Source organism: Sciurus carolinensis, chromosome 1 (genome assembly GCF_902686445.1).
Source record: "Sciurus carolinensis chromosome 1, mSciCar1.2, whole genome shotgun sequence".
NCBI lineage: Eukaryota > Metazoa > Chordata > Mammalia > Rodentia > Sciuridae > Sciurus > Sciurus carolinensis.
This window is the reverse complement of record NC_062213.1, coordinates 88,107,096-88,125,778: the sequence shown is the minus strand read 5'-3', so window position 1 is coordinate 88,125,778 and position 18,683 is coordinate 88,107,096. Positions and strand designations below refer to the sequence as shown.

At 37.8% G+C, this 18,683-nt stretch overlaps 1 protein-coding gene across 3 annotated transcripts in view; it reads left to right on the top strand.

The window, feature by feature from the left end:
* The window catches only part of Atf6 (activating transcription factor 6), a 284,449-nt gene extending 267,387 nt beyond the window's left edge, over positions 1-17,062 (top strand). For all 3 annotated transcript variants that reach the window (XM_047554909.1, XM_047554905.1, XM_047554920.1), the window contains one exon: positions 11,855-17,062. In XM_047554909.1, the coding sequence (XP_047410865.1) occupies positions 11,855-12,063 (209 nt within the window). In that variant the 3' untranslated portion in view covers positions 12,064-17,062. The remainder of the gene's footprint in view (positions 1-11,854) is intronic.
* The last annotated feature ends 1,621 nt before the right edge of the window (positions 17,063-18,683 follow it).

Sequence of the window (18,683 nt, the reverse complement as noted above, 5' to 3'; positions counted from 1 at the left end):
GTTCCATGAGAAAGCATGAGAAACTCTTTGGAGTTCAAAAAAATCAAATGACATCCTTGATAAAAAAATCTCTTTATGGTTTGAATCCCATAGTTGCAACCAGGAATCTCTGGGAATTTGGTCTCCAAGCTATTCTCAGACCATGTATTGCATACATTCCACAAGGGCCTTGGGGGATGGAGCAGGCCTATTTTTTTGGTTTTCAGCTGTGTTTCTCCTCTTCACAGCTGAATGGAACTGGAATGTGACATTTACCCAATTATGTCCATTTTTCATTCAATATTTATAATTTTTCTTCATTGTGGCAGGTCTTAATACTAAAAAACAAACAACCTCTTTGATTTTGTTAATTGAGTTTGTAAAACAAATAAAAGCAGAAATTTCTCTCCACTGGACTTTATCCCAGGGTGTTATCCTTCACTAAGCTCCTTGCTTACTCTTTCCTCATCAACTCATATATGACATTTATTGATCAGAGCATTTTATGGTTAATTCATTTTTTAATCTCCTAAGATACCTTTTTGCTTCTTGCTTATAGAGCTATGGTACCAGGATGTAACTTTATAAACATGACTACACCCATTTTCTGAAAGAAATAGAAATAGAAATAGGACTAAGAGAAATGACTCCTGTTGTTAAAAATAAACATTTTGACACTTGTTGATAAGATAGGTTTTATACAAGGGGGCCATGACAATAGGTATAGGGTGGACCAAGGCTGTGGGGTCTTGTATTAGGGGAGAGAGGTAGGACTCGACTAGGATTCCAGCAAGGGAAGGGAAGATTTAGCACCAAGGAACAAGGTGAGAGTCAGTAAATGGAAAATGACTGAGAGAAAACACCAGAGTTAAGGGGCATCTTTTTTAGACTCACTCAACAGAAATCATACTGAGGACAAGCCAGAATGATCAGATTTGAAAGGTGGTCATATCCAGTTGAGTAGAGGATTTTTGCTAAACTCACTTAGTGAGATTCTTGCTCAAACCTGATACTACAAAGACAGAGGGAAGCCCAAGTTTAGGTCCCTTTGAACAAAGGACTCAGAGGACCCTAATTAAAGTTAAAGAAGAGCGTCTTTGTCACCTGCTGAAAAGAAAAAATCACTTTCTACGGCTCAAAGAATAATTGTATCACCATAGCAAAACAAATGGCTTGTCATTTTACAATAATAATTTGAAAATCATGATGATAGTTTGGTGTGGTAGCCCATATCTGTAATCCCAGCTACTTGGGAGACTGAGCAGGAGGATCACAAGTTTGAGAACAGCCTAGGCAACTTAGCAAGACCTATCTCAAAAAGAAAATATAAAAAAGACTGGGTATGTACCTTAGTTGTAGAGCACCCCTGAGCTCAATACCCAAGACCAGAAAAAAATGATACTTTCTTGGGAAACTACCATTTATTCTAAAGGTCATAAATGGTGCTATTTGTAAATTTATATAGTTCTACATCAGAATTCATAGAATAGAAAAATTATTCAATGTGTAGAATACTGTATATAAATTATTTTGTATTATAAAAAATATTCTGTAGTCCTTAAGCCCTTTTTTTTTTTTTTTTTTTTTTGAGAATCTGAGAGAAGGCAAATAGCTGGTACATTTCTAATTTGTTTGGTTTGGGGATATAAGAACAGAGGAGAGAAGTGCCTTGATTCCATTTGGTAGTGACCCCTACTAGCTATTCAATTATATATCCTTCAGTACTTCTTATCTGGATAATGTGGAAATACTTTCCTTAGTTCTTTGTTAGAAAGCTTTTCTAGATTAATTTCCAATAACAGCAAAAGAGAAAATTATTTCTTCAGCCTTTTCCAGTTATAAACATTTTCTGATTATTTCATCCGCAGTATGAGCTTTAGTAATTTATAGCAATATCTAAATAAGACAGTCTTAAGCTGGGTGTGGTGGCATACACACCTGTAATCCCAGCGCCTTGGGAGGCTGAGGCAGGAGGAAGGCAAGTTCAATGCCAACCTTAGCAACTTAGTAAAACTTTGTCTCCAAATTCAAAATGGAAAGGTCTGGGAATGGAGCTTAGGGGTGCTCTACCCCTGGAGAGTAGAAAGGGAGAATCATTAGTTCGTGTGTGTGTGTGTGTGTGTGTGTGTGTGTGTGTGTGTGTGTGTTTGTGTGTGTGTGTGTTTTAATTGATTGAAAGTAGTACCTGCATTAGTCTCTTAACCTTTAAGATTTTTTTTAAAACCCTACTTATTGTCAAAGACCTCTGTGTCCAAAAGTTAAATTTAAACTTAAAAAATTTTTAAATTTTTTTAAAAGTAAAATCTTAAGTGACTCAACACTTGGTTAGATTTCAGCTAAGGATAAGACTGAATTAGCCATCTCAGATTCTCAACATATATTTGGTCTTACCTATTGTTAAAAGAGACTTGCCTTCAAGCAGGGCTGTATGTTGCAAAGCTTAAACACAGCAATAAAACTATTTATAAACGCAGACACCTTTATGAAAACCTATTTCCTTGGTTTCACTTAAGTAAGCCTTTCAAAACTCTCAGTTGTAAGGAACAGAGAAAAGTAATGAATGTACTTAAAGGCCTAAGTTTTCTGAACATTGTGTGATTGAAAAGCATCCAAGTTTTATGCAGACTGTGAACTGCTGACTTGTCAGCGGAGAAAATGAGATCCAGAATGGCAAATAGTGTTCCTGTGAGCCTGGTCTCCACCTTGCTCCTAATCCCACTCCTGCCTTTTTAAGAGGAAGGAATTCTCTAGTTAAATACTAAATGTGTAGAACAATATGTCCATCCTGAGACAGCTGCCTTTCCCTAATTCTTACTTATTTCAGATCCCTGAGTGTAGTGAAGAACACTTCAAATTATACCCTGAGTTAGCATTCTCTGGGGTCATACCACCAAGGCTTCATTTGTTTATTTATTCAAAAAACCCAATTTATTGAATACCTTTTATGTGATAAACAATAGGGAGTCAGCAGTGAACAAATAAAAATGCCTACCCTCAGGGAACTGACATTCTAATGTGATTCCTCCTAGGGTTCCTAGGGTTGTGTCTTCTGTTGAATTGAGCTTCAAGAGTGAATGTGTCTGAGAAGCCTCAGGAATTTACAGGTTCCGCTAACCTATTTTTATGTCCTCCAACAGACCTTCTATTTAAAAAAAAAAAAAAAAAGTATGATGAGTTGCTGTCAGTGTTATACAAACTTCCTTCTCATTCTAATGTATTAGAAAATTCAGTGTATTGGGTTTTTTTTAAAACTAAAATTGCAATGCCATGAACAATCTCATTCATTTAAACCTGTTGGCAGTTGTTTCTAGCTTTTGAATGAATTTTTCTGAATATACTTGTTATCATGTAACTACTATCCAAAATATTTTAAGATTCCATTGTATGAAGAGAAAATCATGCCATGCCAGGTGTGGTAGTGCATGTCTATAATCCCAGCAACTCAGAAGACTGAGGCAGGAGTGGATGGCAGGTTGGAGACCTGCCTCAGCAATTTAGCAAGACCCTGTCTCAAAATAAAAATTAAAAAGGGCTGGAGATGCTCAGTGGTAGAATGACTCTGAGTTCAATCTTCAGTATAGGGAGGTGGGGGGAAGTGTCCCAGGATTTTTAATGGGCTCAATAATTTGGTGCTGTCAGACTTCATTATCCTTCAGAGTTAGAATTTTGATTCAGTAATCTTGTAGATGCTGAGCCTGCCCAACACAGTGGGCAGAAATATTGCAGAGAAAGCCATTTTGGTGCTCAGAGAATACATAATTCCCATTTATTGATTTTTAAATGCAATTAAAGAGCCATAATTTTTCTCTAACCCATTCTCATAACTACAGAGATTTGGTTTTTAATCTGCCTTTGGGGTAATTACTCTGTGGGCCCTAGATGTTAAAGTGAAGTGCTTCAGAACATTGGTTCAGCCTTCTTCTGTCTCAAATTTCAGATCCTGACCTAAAATAGTTTCTTTGGTGCCAGTGATTTGTTTATTAGATGCAGAAGAGTTCCTAGCTCTAGCCTGTGACTCCAGGCTAAAATTCCAGACTGTGTTCTAGGACAATGAGTCTGATTCCAGGTCCAGTTCACTCAGCTTTCAGAGTGCCTACAGTTCTATACCCACCTCTGTTCAGAAAGAGGTTTTATATGTTAGGCTGTAAAACAGTGACATTATCAGCATCCCAAGAACAACTGGCCTGGTGTACATAAAAGAAAGTTGCTTTCTACAGATGGCACTAATTGGCCCTAATTCCCAGTGAGCCTAAAAGAAAGTCAGTGTCCTTCAAGGTAATATGTATTTGGACTCACTGTCCCAAGCTTGCTTTTTTTTTCCCCCCTTAACTTGGCTAGGTTTTGGGGAATAAGAGGAAACATTCAGGGACAGGTGTTTTACTGTTCCCCTTTTCCTGTACGTTTCCCATATAGGAATGCTGTTGAGTTTTGGTAGTAAAAGAAGGCCTCTCTGAGGAAATACATTCTTTTGATGTTGTAGCAATATTTATTTAAATGTGATTCTGTTTCTGCTTTCACAGCACTTGGGTAAACTATGGAAATGAGGAGACCTCATTTTCTTTTATACTTCCTCATAGTTTCTTAAGTCACTAAGTAAATGGTGCCTGACAGTTTTTTAAGATATATCATTTGGTGTTTATTTTCCTTTAGACAACCTCTGTCTAATTTAAGTACAGAAGATGGGATCTAAATGCTTCTGAGTCTTATGTAACAGTGCCTTGTACAGCATCAGTGCTCACATAATTGTTGAATGAATGAATGTTACAAATTGAGTTCAACTTTTCAATTAAATGTGCTTTCACAAGAGGACAGTGACACAGCTTAGTGGTAGAATACATGCCCAGCATGCATGAGACCTGGATTCAATCCCCAGCACCGGGGAGGGGAGGGGGCTTTCTGTGATCACATGGTACCACAAATCTCTTTTCCCTTCATACCCATCTTTCCAAACACAAGTGTTCCCAACCTTTCCTCCCCAAGAGTAAAACCATGTAGTCCCAGGGCTCCATATATCTCTTCTTTGTAAATAACTCCCAAATCTACAGGTTCTAGCCCTGTTTTTTCTGTGATCAGTTCTCATCCCTATTTCTTCTTCCTTAGTAGCTGTCTCCACTGAACAGCCCCTGTGGAGTCTCAGACAATGTGTGCTCTTCTTCTGTCAGCTATAAAGTACATCCCTAGCCTCCTTAGGTCTTTATTCATAGGTCACCTTCTCAGAGAGGCCTCCCCTGGGCCTGCGTGTAAAACTGCAAGCCACTCCACTGCCCACCCCACACTCACTCCCTAACCACCTTCTATACCTTTTCTCCATAATGCTCATTCAGCATTCTGTATGTTGTACAGAATTTATTTTCTGTCTGCACCCCCTCACTCTCTCCATTTGTAAGACTTACAAAAGCTCAATGAGGATAGGGATTTTTTTCTCTTTTGTTTACTACTACTATATCCCCAGTACCTGGCACCAGGTAGTAATTCAAGAAATGTTTAATCAATTTATAATGTTCAAGCATTATATATATTACATATCAATGTTTCTATTGCATTAGAAACATGAACAAGTTCAGTGTTTGCACAGATATGCTTTGTCACCACAAGGGCAACAGCTATAAATACATACTGATCCAAGGATGGCCTGATGGTGGGTGACTCAGATACCCAATGTCTTTACCATAGGCGATGTGATTTTCTGGAATGATGAACAATTCATAACAGAGTTCAGAAAAAACAATATTCCCAGCATAGCAGAATGGTTATAAGAATGGTTTCCAAAGCTGCACTGCCTAGTTTAGGATTTCCTGCTTTGCCATTTGTAGCTGAGCTATCAGTCATGTCATCTCTGTGCTTCTGTTTCCTCATCTGTAAAATAGGAATAATAATAGTAATAATAGTTGGGTACAGTGGAACACACCTATTCCAACTGTGCAGGAGGCTGAGGCATGAAAAAAACAAGTTTAAGGCCAGTCCTCTGCAACATAGTAAGAACCTGTCTCAAAAAAAAAGTTCAAAATAACAAGAAGGAACTTTATATTACATAGAGGGAAATGAGAGGGAAGTGGGGGGATGAAAAATGGTGGAATGGGACAGACATCATTACCCTATGTACATGTATGATTACACGAATGGTATGAATCTACATCGTGCACAACCATAGAAGCAAAAAGATGTACCCCATTTGTGTACAATGAATCAAAATGCAGTCTGTAAAAATAAAAAAAAAATTAAAAAAATAAAAAACAACAGCAACTAATACCTGACATAGGCAGTTGTTGTGAGAGTTAGATAAACAGTGTTTAGCACATAGCACTTACTGTTTATAAATTATTATTCAATATTTCATTTCTGGAAATGTTGTGCCTATTAAACCCACATAAAATTATATTTAAATGTTAAACAATGAGGTTCTAGACTAATACAGTAATAATTTACTTTTTTTCTCCACCTTTTTTAAATTGGTGCATTATAGTTATACATAATGGTAGGATTTGTTGTTATATATTAGTACATGCACACAATATAACAATATAATTTGGTTAGTATCCCTCCTCAATTCTTCCTCCCTCCTTCCCCTCCTCCTATAAATGGCATTTTTAACTACATGATTATTGTATGAGATACAGGACAGTTGATGTGTGGGACTGTCCCTGTGCATTGAAGAATGTTCAACATCCCTGACTTCTACCCAGTTAATTACAGTAATATCCATCAATCACCATGACCATGAAAGGTACACATCGAGAGTCAGTGGTTTTTATATACACTGTTCTAGTCCCACACACTTGTTTTATGATATCATTATAGATCTAACAGGGTCTGCTCTGAATTCCCATTGTTCGTGGTCATAGCACCCTTATGATATTCAACAAATTATGGTTTAATGTTATAATTGAATGTGTGATGTCCTGCCTCCTTCTTTCCCTGCCTTTTTTTTTTTTTTTTTTTTTTTTTTTTTTTGGTACTGAAGAGTGAACCCAGGGTCACTTTACCACTGAGCTATATCCCTAGTCCTTTTTATTTTAAGCCAGTCTTGCTAAGTTGTCCAGGCTGACCTCCAACTTAGGGTCCTCCTGCCTCAGCCTTCTGAGTTCATAAGATTACAGGTATGTACCATCATGCCCAACTTTCCCCTGCCTTTGAACACTCCCCATCCTACACTGTCCAAGAAACTGTTTTTAATTTCTTTCAGCCAAAGGCATACATGGCATTTGCTTAGCATCACTTTGCCCCTGCCTATGTTCTTATGTCTCCAGATTCTTGAGGTTAGAAGCAACTTTCTGTTTCCATCTGCAGTATGACAGTTACCTAATTCATTCTACGTTCCTCCCAGCTGACAAGTGACAGGAACTAGTTTTATTACCTTACCCCCTTCAATTTCACCCTGCCTCAACTTTGCCAGGCATTCCTTAAGGGAGCCATACCTTTTTTCTCTAACTAGTTCAGGGAACTAGAACATTTACATATTGGTTATAAAGGGAAATATCAATATTGGAATTCTCATGGAAGATTTCTTAGAAATGGGACTCATAATTGGCCTTGAAGGATTAACAGAATGAGACTAGGTAGAGAATTTGCGTAGAAAAGAGGGGTTTTTTCCTCCCCAATCAGAGGAAAAAATAATAGTGATGCATGGCATGTTGGAATGGTCAAAACCAAGACTTGTATTGAAAATTGAAGAGAAGATTGGCATAGTAGAGTTAGCTTAGGGAAATTTTGAAACTGTGACATTTACCACTTCCTTGTTCATTTGTATTCCCACTCCATCCCCATTTTCCGTTTGTTTCTTTTAGTGGGTGCAAGGTATCTCTTATGGTCCATAAATGGGTGGAAATTTATCAACCTTCATGTTCACCTCTCTCCATCATGTATATCCCATGTATCATATTTCAGTAGATTTAGGTACAGAAATCTAAGAGCAAGGCTTGTCACCAGCATGGCTTGCACAGAGCAAACTACCTTGTTAGGATTGGTGTTTGATTCTCTAATTAGAAATCTGTTTTTTATTACATATGGTTCTTTGTAAAGTACTGGTGAAACCTTGTCACTTTTTAAAAATTAAACTCTGTATAAATTTTTGAATATTTAGTTCTGCATATGGTCAAGTTTCTGGCTTTTGTGTTAGTCATCTCCCAGCTAACAGCCTCTTGGCAGGCTGTGCTTAATTCAGTTATTGTGTGTTTACAGCAGTTCAAAATTCCACCTCGCCTAGAGTTTTTCCACCTCCAATGTCCAGACACTTTTTCTGGCTTCCCCTATCCTTCTGAAAATTCAGAATTACATTCAAGTGCTCATGTTTAAAACCCTTCATCTCCTTTTCTTTTTATTTGCCTGATTAATTTTGAATACAAAGTATTTATACTTATCACATTTTAAACGTTTACACGTTTCTCTTTACTGGACCTCCGCATGTTGACAGTGAAGACCTGGTATTAAAATGTGTGATCCATTCTCAGCCACTCACATCTCTGCCTGTGATTCCCTTCAAGAGCCCTTCTTCTTCCCATCTAAGCCACCAGTCTTCTGGTTCTGTCTCCCCAATTAGAAACTGATCTGATATTTTTTTATTCACACAGAGCCAAATTGTAGGCTATAATTGAGATTGTTGTCCTTTCCAGGGGTTGAACAAAAATCACAATCTTAAATTAAGGGCTAATGTGAGTTTTGGAACCTCTCTACTGCTCCTGGGTGTGTAGTGTGTACATCATACAAATGTCCTATGTTCCAAGGAGGGGCTTAACAAAGATCATGAGTTTATCATGAGCCATTTCCCATTCAGTTTTCCTTTAATTAAAATAATTCAAACCTCATCATTAATGATGAGACTGCTTTATTGATTGTCCATGGGGTTTCCACAGGGGTTCGTACGAAATCCCCAAAGGTCTCACAGAGTGGACCAAACAGTGTTACTATTATCTTCAACTGGTCTTTAGAGGTATTGGTATTTGAGGACTTTAATGGCATATCACTCCAAACTTGAAAGTATCCAGCTTGTCTTTCAGAGGGGCTTCCTGAATTCAGCTTCAGACATTTACATACTACCTGGAAGAGTCCTCTTCTAGAAATGCTGATAGTTTCCTTGACCCAGAAGAAAGGAGTGAAAAACAGAAACTGTTTTAAAACCACCCTGACCTAACCAACCTTGAATTTCCATCTGGTTGGGCTTAAGATGACAATGCCATTTCAACAGACTAGGAATGATATTGGAACTTAGATATTTGGAATGATATTGGAACTTAGATTTCTCTTAAACATTCAAGCTTTTTTCTTTTCCTAGAGTTTCCACCGCTTCTTGATATTTAAAGTATTAAAGAACTTCAGTTATCAGTTTAAATCATAGCAGGCTCATAGACTCTGTAATGACTTCTGCAGGTGGTTTGGGCTTTATTAGAGATCTTAGTCTTGATCTTAAACTGTCATCTGGATTCTGAGTTAATTCAGGAAAGCAGTAAAAATTAGTAATGTGTATTGCATGTCTGATGCATGTGTTTTCCATTATTTGGTCTTATATGCCACAGAGCCTATGTACTAAATGAATGTGTACATACATACACACACACACACACACACACACACACACACACACAGAGGATTATGGTTCCAAAAGGAAATGACTGGTGTTGTGCCTTGAAATCCGAACTTGGTCACATATTCTGAATGAAATGACTCCAAATACATTTGCAGGATATCTTTCTTCCATCTCCTATTTTTTGGAAAATACTTCAATGGGAAACATTGACTAACTTATAGTTTTTCAAATTTAATTCTCTAAAGATAAGCAAATTATTTGATAACCATTGCAAAGAGGCAGGACTTCTAAAATTGGACTTAAACTTCCTAACAATAGTCTTAAAAAATAGGTAGTATTTGTTCATATACAGCAGCAACCAGCTGTTCCTTATCTCTGGTAAGACTGAGAAAGAAGGAAATTAACCTCAGTTGTAATAGAGGAGATTTATAAGACTTGTAATGGGAAATTTATCATCGTTGGAGACTACTTTAAACATTGGAACAGATAACCAACAAATAGAAGTGGAGGAATGATATTTTCTGTTGGATTTAAAGTAGAATATATCATCTATTCAAAACACTTAAAATTAATTGATCACTAGATTTGTCTAGTCATTTTTAACTTGCAGGGAGGGGGGATCAGACTTCATTGAGAATCTGATGGGTCCTATCTACACACACACACACACACACACACACACACACACACACATTTCATACAATTTCAGGGAATTTATAAACCCTAAAGTCCGTAAATTAGACCCCAATTTATGGCACCCCAGAATAGATGGTCTCCAGAAGAGACCCTAGGTTCCCTAACTTCTTAAGTAACAATCTGTATGACTCAGTTTTCCCAAACATAACAAGGAATCTGAAGAGCAAATGTCAAACTTTGGAGTTTCTTCCTCCAGATTTATAATGCTTGACATGCATGGTATCAAAGTAAAAATAAGGCATAATAGAATAGAAAAAATCCTACTTTCATATTCAATTATCATAGAGAAGCCAAATGTTTAATTTTTAAAAATCAGTGGTTGATTTTGTATCATCTTCATAGAAAGGAAGTACAGGACGAGGCCACCTCCACACCCAGCTCCAAATTCACAGAAGAAAATGCAAAATCAGACACCATATTGACTATCCAACATTCTTCCAAGTTCACACAGCTTCTAACTGTATTGCCATGATTATTCATCTGGGCTTGAAAAATGTCATGTCTATAATTCTCTCATCAGTTCTATGCACAATTTTAATTGACTACAAATTGGAAAATGACCACCCAGGATTACAAATCAGGGAGTTATATCGCCCTTTCCCTAAAATGAAGAACTTTCATACTCTTAGGAAGTAAGAAGGGAGTGTAGTTTGTATCTGTGTTTTGTTTTGTTTTGTTTGTTTTGTTTTGGTACCAAGGATTGAACTCAGGAGCACTCAACCAGTGAGCCACATCCCCAGCCCTTTTTTTGTATTTTATTTAGAGACAGGGTCTCACTGAGTTGCTTAGGGCCTTGCTAAGTTGCTAAGGTTGGCTTTGAGCTCACTATCCTCATGCCTCAGCCTCCCAAGCCGCTGGGATTACTGGTGTGCACCGCTATGTATGCTAAGCATGACTCTACCTGGTTTTTCTGTTCCCTTTTACAAATACCCTCTAGTGTACCTGCAAGTCCTACAACACTTACTTTAATCTCATATTGTAACTGTACTGATTCTTTGTACCTGAAATTCGAAACTGGAAATAAAGATTACCTTGATATGGAAAGGATATGATAAAGATCTCTAGGAAAGAGAATAATTGTGAAATATCTGAGTTCTTGTGAGTTTTCACAGTACTTTATTCTTCTAATGTAATCCCTTAAATTCACAGTTGGAAATATCTTAATGAAATTAGAAATTTTATTGATGAATAGAAACTAAGCAAAAGATCAAAGGTCTCCTTACATTCATATCATTGGTTGTTAGATAGTTGTTCCTTCCCATTGTTGAAAGGAAGAAGAAGGGCTTAAATATTCTTTCTGCTCCCTACTAAAATCCCCTTCTGTTCTACTTGTTCCAGTTATAATAATTCATTGCATGGAAAGTATACAAGACACACAATGTCTGTGGACAGATACTCTGTGGTATTATCTCTGGCAGTGGGTCCAGCCCTCATGAGCCAATAAATGTTGTTTGGAAACTAAAATCAAGGAGAGGAAAGGTCCTCTTGGCAATGAGCCCTGCTATAGCTCTGCTTAGTAACTGGTGAAGTTCATTTGCATCCTTGAAAGTGTATTGACAGTTCACACCCTTAAACATTCATGTCCTTCTGGGAATAAAGTTTATAGCAGAGATGCACATTCTGTTGAACATTTATGCCTGTGTATATTCCTTTCCACAGAAAACGTGATCAATGGTCAGGATTATGAAGTGATGATGCAAATTGATTGTCAGGTGATGGACACCAGGATCCTCCACATCAAAAGCTCCTCCGTCCCTCCTTACCTCCGAGATCAGCAGAGGAATCAAACCAACACCTTCTTTGGTTCTCCTCCAGCAGCCACCAAGGCAACCCATGTTGTCAGCACCATCCCTGAATCATTACAGTAGTACACAGCAGCTACATTGGAATATTAAGAATGAGACCCTGCCAAACTGAAGAGTGGTGAGAGAAATGGTACTCTCTGCCCCTGTGGTGGCAAGCAGACAACTGTCTCATGCTGTGGCTCAAGGATAGGCAGAGAGAGAAAAAGAAACTGCTGTTTTTCACCATCCACCCATCTATTTGGAAAGCACTGGAAATTATATGCAAGGGAACATTTCTCTAGTGGCAAATGTAGCCTGCATCCTCCAGTGTTACCTGGTGTAGATTTTTTTCCCATACCTTTTTTAAATGCTTTCCCTGATGTATTTGTTTTATATTTAGTCATCTTCTTTCAAGTAAGATCCAGTTCCCCTTTCTGCCATTTCACTTATTGATACAGTAAAATGATTTTTCTTTAAAGCTGTGGCACACAGATGTTCAGATTGTTCCCACTTACTGAGTTTCTCATTCCTTTAATGCAAACCCATTCTGGATGCTGTGCAAATTTCAAAACCAGAACAGCCAAAAATACACCTCACAAAGACTCAAAATAATTTGAGCTTTGGGTAAAAAGGGGATACCCCCAATTAGTAAAGTTTATTTTTACTTAGCATTTGTGGTTTACACCTGAATGGGTGACTGTGTTAGGGTTCAGAGGTGAACCACATATTTGAGAGAATGGAAGGGAAGGGTCAGTGGTTTAATTAATACATGTGTTAAAACATTGAAAGTTTGATGTGATTGCATTTTAAGATGAAAGCTGTAGCTACTGTTTATTTTCAGGACTCAAGGTCCCCAAGTGATAGCATACAGATTTAATTAACTGTGCAGATCCTCAGGGACCACAGGGCAATTCAATCTTTTTTATTGTGAATCCCCACCCACTACACACATACGCTTCTCTATATATAATACCAAACTTAGTTAAGGAACATGGAGGTGACTTAAGCAAGGCAAGAGCTTTCTCTCTTGAGGATTGACAAGTATTACTTAATACAATGCAGACAGGCAAACTTGCATTCCTCCTGGGTGCATCCCATAATATGGCAATACTCTTCAGTTTCTCCAGTGAACAGTGAAGAAATTAACTCCTTTGTTGTCCCATGGCTTTAAAAAAATGTGTTCTCACATTATACTGTACTTTACCTACTTTTATTTCTTTTGGTGAATTCCCAAAAATGGATCTCAGGTAGTGATATCCACTCTGATATTCTGCCTTCAGTTTCTGAAGGGATTCTTTTCCCTCTCCTTCCTGAAACTTTTCAACTTCTTGATAAAACTCATTCTGCAAACACTGCTTCTCACCTCCATGAATTTGCCTTTGTGAGATTCCTTCCTTTCCTTGCATATTGTATCTCCCTGAGAGAGAAGAAAAATTTTATCAACCCCTCAAGGATTACATGTAGTCAGTTTGTTTTCTGCCTTCAAACCTATTAGGCTTGCAGTAATAAATAATTTTAAAGAATCACCAGTACTTCTAACTCTCTAGACAGTGATCTCTCAGGTTTGTTAGATGCTTTCTAAGGAAATCACTTTCATTTTGGAGGGATGGAGGCCTCTATTGCTCTTTTACCTGGGAATCTGGAGGTGGAGGAAGTATTAGTTAGCTTTCTTCTTTTTCCACAATTAAAACTACTTTAAGTTAATGGAGCCCTCCTCTCTGATTTGGCTTCTTGTGATTTTCCAGACAAGAACCTTTTTCCCTGGAGATGTTTCTTCTAATGGGTACCAAGGAATGTAAACTGAATGTCTAGATGACCTCTGGGTTACTAGCAAGTAAGCAATGGTTGTCCTCCAGCCCTACTCCTTCGCATTCCCCAACAAGGGGCTGTGACCATGGCAAGTAGGCATGGTCATTCCCGAGCTGCTAATCGGTTGGAACTGTCATGTTTTATTGTAGTAGATACAAACACAGTGCACCTGAAATGATTATAGATGGAGTTTCTCTCCTCTTCCTGGCACCAAACCACACGAAACTATCACATGATTTCTTATGTTTAGCACTTCATTTTTATTTCATCCATTTCTTCCCAGCTTTTTTTGTGCTCATTCTACCAACTCCTCAGACCAAAGACTTCAATATGTCATGTACATCAAGATTAATCCCTCTCTTCTGGGTGACAATGTGAATGATGGTTAGGAGACAGTCACAGTTGAAGAGCAGACTGATGTTAGGAGGGTCAGAAGCTTCAGTCACAGAGCTGGGCACTTGAGAAGTTATTAAAAGCTGTCTGGGAGCCTTGCTTTCTCTTTTCACTCTCTGACCCTACAGCTTCTTATCATCAACTGTTCTTGAACTGATCTTTTGAGAATGAGGGAACAAGATCCTCCTTGTGGTAGAGTTTCAGAAAACAAGTGAAAGGTGACTGACAAGCACAAAGAAATATTCTACTTTTTAAAGCTATTATTAATCCTAGGTGCAGTAGCAATTTTTACTTTTAATGATTGCATGCTAGCACTAGACCCTTTTTAGGAAATAGAAGGTTGCCATGCCAAGTTAATACTATAATAGAGCAGGTATTTGGTTTAAGTATATTGGTGGGCTTGCCTATTGGGTGCTGCAGCCAGGAAGTGTGAGAGATATATGTATATATATGTTTTTTTTTCTTTTTTTAATTTATTAAGTTCTGAAGTAAGGCTTTGCAAACTTGCAAGAAAATTAGACAAATTCATGGAGGAAGAAAGTCCACCCATTATTAGGTGATTTTGTGCTCTTGGGCCAGTAATACTACAGTATTGGAAAGTGACAGTGGAGACTGACTGGGGCAGTCTTTCCATCCGTGCCTAAATTTTTAGGCTTAATGGAAGTAAGTGGGTGTTACCTCATGCTAACTACTGAGTCAGATGTTAGGAGCTGCTTCCCTGTACACCAGTAGCACAGGAACAGCTTAACTAGAATGTTAGGGTTAACTAACTCTCAAGTGGTAAGGTTGAATGTGAAAGGATCGTTCTCAAGGCAAATCTCTCATTTGCCATGCTTGTGGTATAGCAACTTTACATCAGATTATTGGGTGGAATTTATGGTTTCAGAAATAAAAAGTCTCCCATGATTATAAATGCTCAGAGCATCTTCTGATTTTTTTTTTAATGACTTCAAGTTCTAGCACAAAGTTGGCACCTCTTTGCCTTTTCTTGTTAGCCAGAAGTAGAAGGTATTTGAAAGCAACAATATTATATGAGTCATTCGTAAGTGTTCCCAATAAACATTCCTTAGAAAGAGAGAAGGAACTTGGAATTCAAACTGATTTTTCTATCATGTTTAAAGAGACACTACCCTGATGAAATCTTGTTGACCTGAATCTTCTTCCTGGGTATATACTCCCCCATAGTCATAGCAGTGGGTGCTAGTTAGACACCATTGCTGTGACATTTAGTGTTTAAAACTGGATAACTCTCAAGCTCTCCCAGTGTTCAGACTATTATGTGATTTTGCTATTTAACTCAGCTCAGGTTGTGAAACTTGATGGAAATGTACCACAGGAAAAAACTTGTCATTATATTCAACTATCTAATACAGTGAGAAGTTTCAAAGCAACTTCCACTTTCAATAATATATTAGAAGTAGCCATTTTTACTTTCATAACCTGAACAGCAGTCTGATCTGATAGCCCCTTTCAGTCTGACCTCCTGGAAATTTTCCACCCATGAAAACCTTCTTTCCACTGCATACCAATGGACTGACTCAGCTTCCCTCAACAAACCCATAGGAGCTGAACTCCAAATGAGCCATTGTCATGCTATTGGTTGTGTCATAGGAATTAACCTCTCAAATAAGATTGTTTATTGCCAGAATTCATAGAAGCTTATCACCACCTACAGACTCCATATTCCTTACCAGAATGATATTTTCATCAGTCTTAAGCATTTTAATGTACATAATTTAGGATCTTTGCTGCTAATATGAGTACCCAATTATAAGTTATACCATAAAAACAAGAAAGCCTAACAGGAAGAGAATGAAATACCTGAATTCATTCCTATCCTAATAACATTTGGGAGGGGAAATTCCTGTCTTCCCTATCCCCACCCCACTGCAGGGATTGTGGTTGATTTTTAAGGAACAGAATGTTGGACTACCCAGAAAAGATGTTGCCAGAGTCCAAAAGGAACTATGCCCATAAAAGAAATGCAATTTTCTCCTGAGGGGGGGAAAATCAGAGAGTATTCTGTTATGTTTTTAATGACTAAGCTTATAGTAGAGTTTATTTTGGATAAGACTAGAACTTGCAGCAGTTCTAATATCTGTGTTCTAGGTGCAAAAGAATTTATGAAAAAAGAATGATAAAAGTATGTGATTAGGAAGTTAATTCTACATATGGAATCATGTCATGGCTAGCCAGTGTTACATAGTGAACACCATTCTTGGCTAACTAACATTAAGCACTAGGGATTTAGCACCTTAAAAGACTTTTAATTATATTAAGCTTGAGAACTAAATAAATAAATCATAGTTTATCATTTGTCAAGGTCAACAAACACCACACTGTTATGCTGTTTGCCTTCAATGAAGTTGGTCACCATTATTTAAATAAATCAGGAGGCTTAGCATTAATCCCTGTCTGGGATTAGCAGGTTGACTTTCACAGCAAATGTTTATTGTTTGAACTGTTTTAGTTCATATTCAACCCTAATTTCTGATCCAGTCATCAGGATAGAGGAGATGATGGGAAAACCATGCTTTAGATGAAAACAACTAGCCTGAGAGATACCAGTTTCTTTTCCTCATCATGTTGACAAGTATGTTTGGCTAAGACCAGAAATGCTACATCCATGGATGCTTTAGAACCAGCTGAGGACTTTAGAAATCCTATTTCACAAGGGTTTTCTTCCCAACGCTGTATCTGTGCTAATTTAAGGGTGTGTTGAAAATTAGGTAGAAAGATATGCCAGTATCTCCCTTAATAATTATGTTGTTTCACAATACATAAAGAAATGACAGCAGACTATTTCATACTTTCAAGCAAGTCTTTATAATGTGATACCTGTTCTTTCTCTAAAATTCAAATAAAGAATTTTTAAACTCGCTTTGTTTTGTTCTATATGTAGAAAAAAAAATGAATCTTTGAAGTTAAGTGGTTAGGAAGCCTAAAAAGGTTTTGTGGCTTGTGTTACTCATTAGGCGAAACTGTTGAATTCTTTTTCACTCTTCACCCAAGCCTGGCTAAGTAAAAATTTCTGTTTTTGTGTCCACATATTTGAACTTCAGTCTCATCAAGGAAAAAAAAAATATATCTAAAACCCATACTTGATCCTTGCATGTCATCAGGAAACTGTTATTCAGTTACTTTCAGTCTTTACCAAAAGCCTCTTCCCAACTTGGAATGGCAGATGCCACCATACACGAAGCTAGGCAACAACTAGCTTCAACAGCTAGACAACAGCCGCTGATCCATCCAGGAGTAATGAATGAGGGCATTTATTGAGTACCCAGTTCATGCTGCAGATATGGCTTATGTTCATTAACTATTATCTTATTTCAATCCTCTCTACAACCTATTTCCTCAGATAGTTACAGAATTAGTAAGTTAATGGAGCCAATATTTGGACCATGGCAATTTAGCTCCAGCATGTAGATTATTAATGACTATATTGTTCCACCTCCTGAGGCTTATATCTAGCATCAGTTCTAGCCCTAAACAAGTTCACAGACAGCTTGTGGAGTCCAATACAAAAAAACGTAAAATATGATGACATTAGGGTTCTCTTAGAGGCTGTTAGTCTGTTTTCTGTTGCTGTGACAAAATACCTGAGATAAACAACTTATAGAGAGGAAAGGTTTACTTTGGCTCAGAGTTTCAGAGGTTTCAGTCCATGATTGCCTTTGGGCCTGTGGTGAGGCATCACATCATGGCAGGAACATGTGTAGAAGGAATTATTCACAGCCAGAAAGCAAAGAGACAGGAAGGGACCAAAGCCCAATATCCTCTTCAAGTGCACACCCCCAAAACCTAACTTCCTTCCATAAGAACCCAACTCCTAAGGTTTATCACCACCTAATAGCACCACAGGCCAGGAACCAAGCCTTTAATGCATGTACTTTTAGGGGACATTTCAGATTCAAACTATATCAGAGGCAAAATTACTTTTGTTTCAGAAGACACCTTAGTCAACTTATTTAGAACGTGAGACCCCCCTTCCCATCTAGGGGACTGACCTCAGATCACCTCTTCTGCAGAAGTTAGCAGAGATAAGAGGGCAGATGATTGACTAGCAGAAAAGAGAAATTAGAACCAAACAACAAGGCTAGGATCTAGATCCTCTGAGTGTCATGAGAAGACTCATAGCAAGAGGGCAAAGGATTTTTACAACTTGTAATGCTAAAATGTAAATGTTCATGGTCCTGATTCTTTAGTGAAAGCTTATATATGGTATTGTATCCATGTTGTTCTGAGGAGTGGAGGATAGGACTCAGGTTCAACGTGGTATAACTAATGAAGAAGAAAGCATGCAGACAGTCCAGTTAGACAAGCCATTCACTGAAGAGTCAGTGGAAGCAACAGGTACCCACCCCACCACCATCACCACCAAATCCTTATGCGATTTAACCCTGGGACTTCTCATGGTAGGTCAAGACAATTTTTGAATCTCAAATTGTAACCACAAATGTTTGGTATAAATGATACATGGTATCATAAACAGAGGGCTC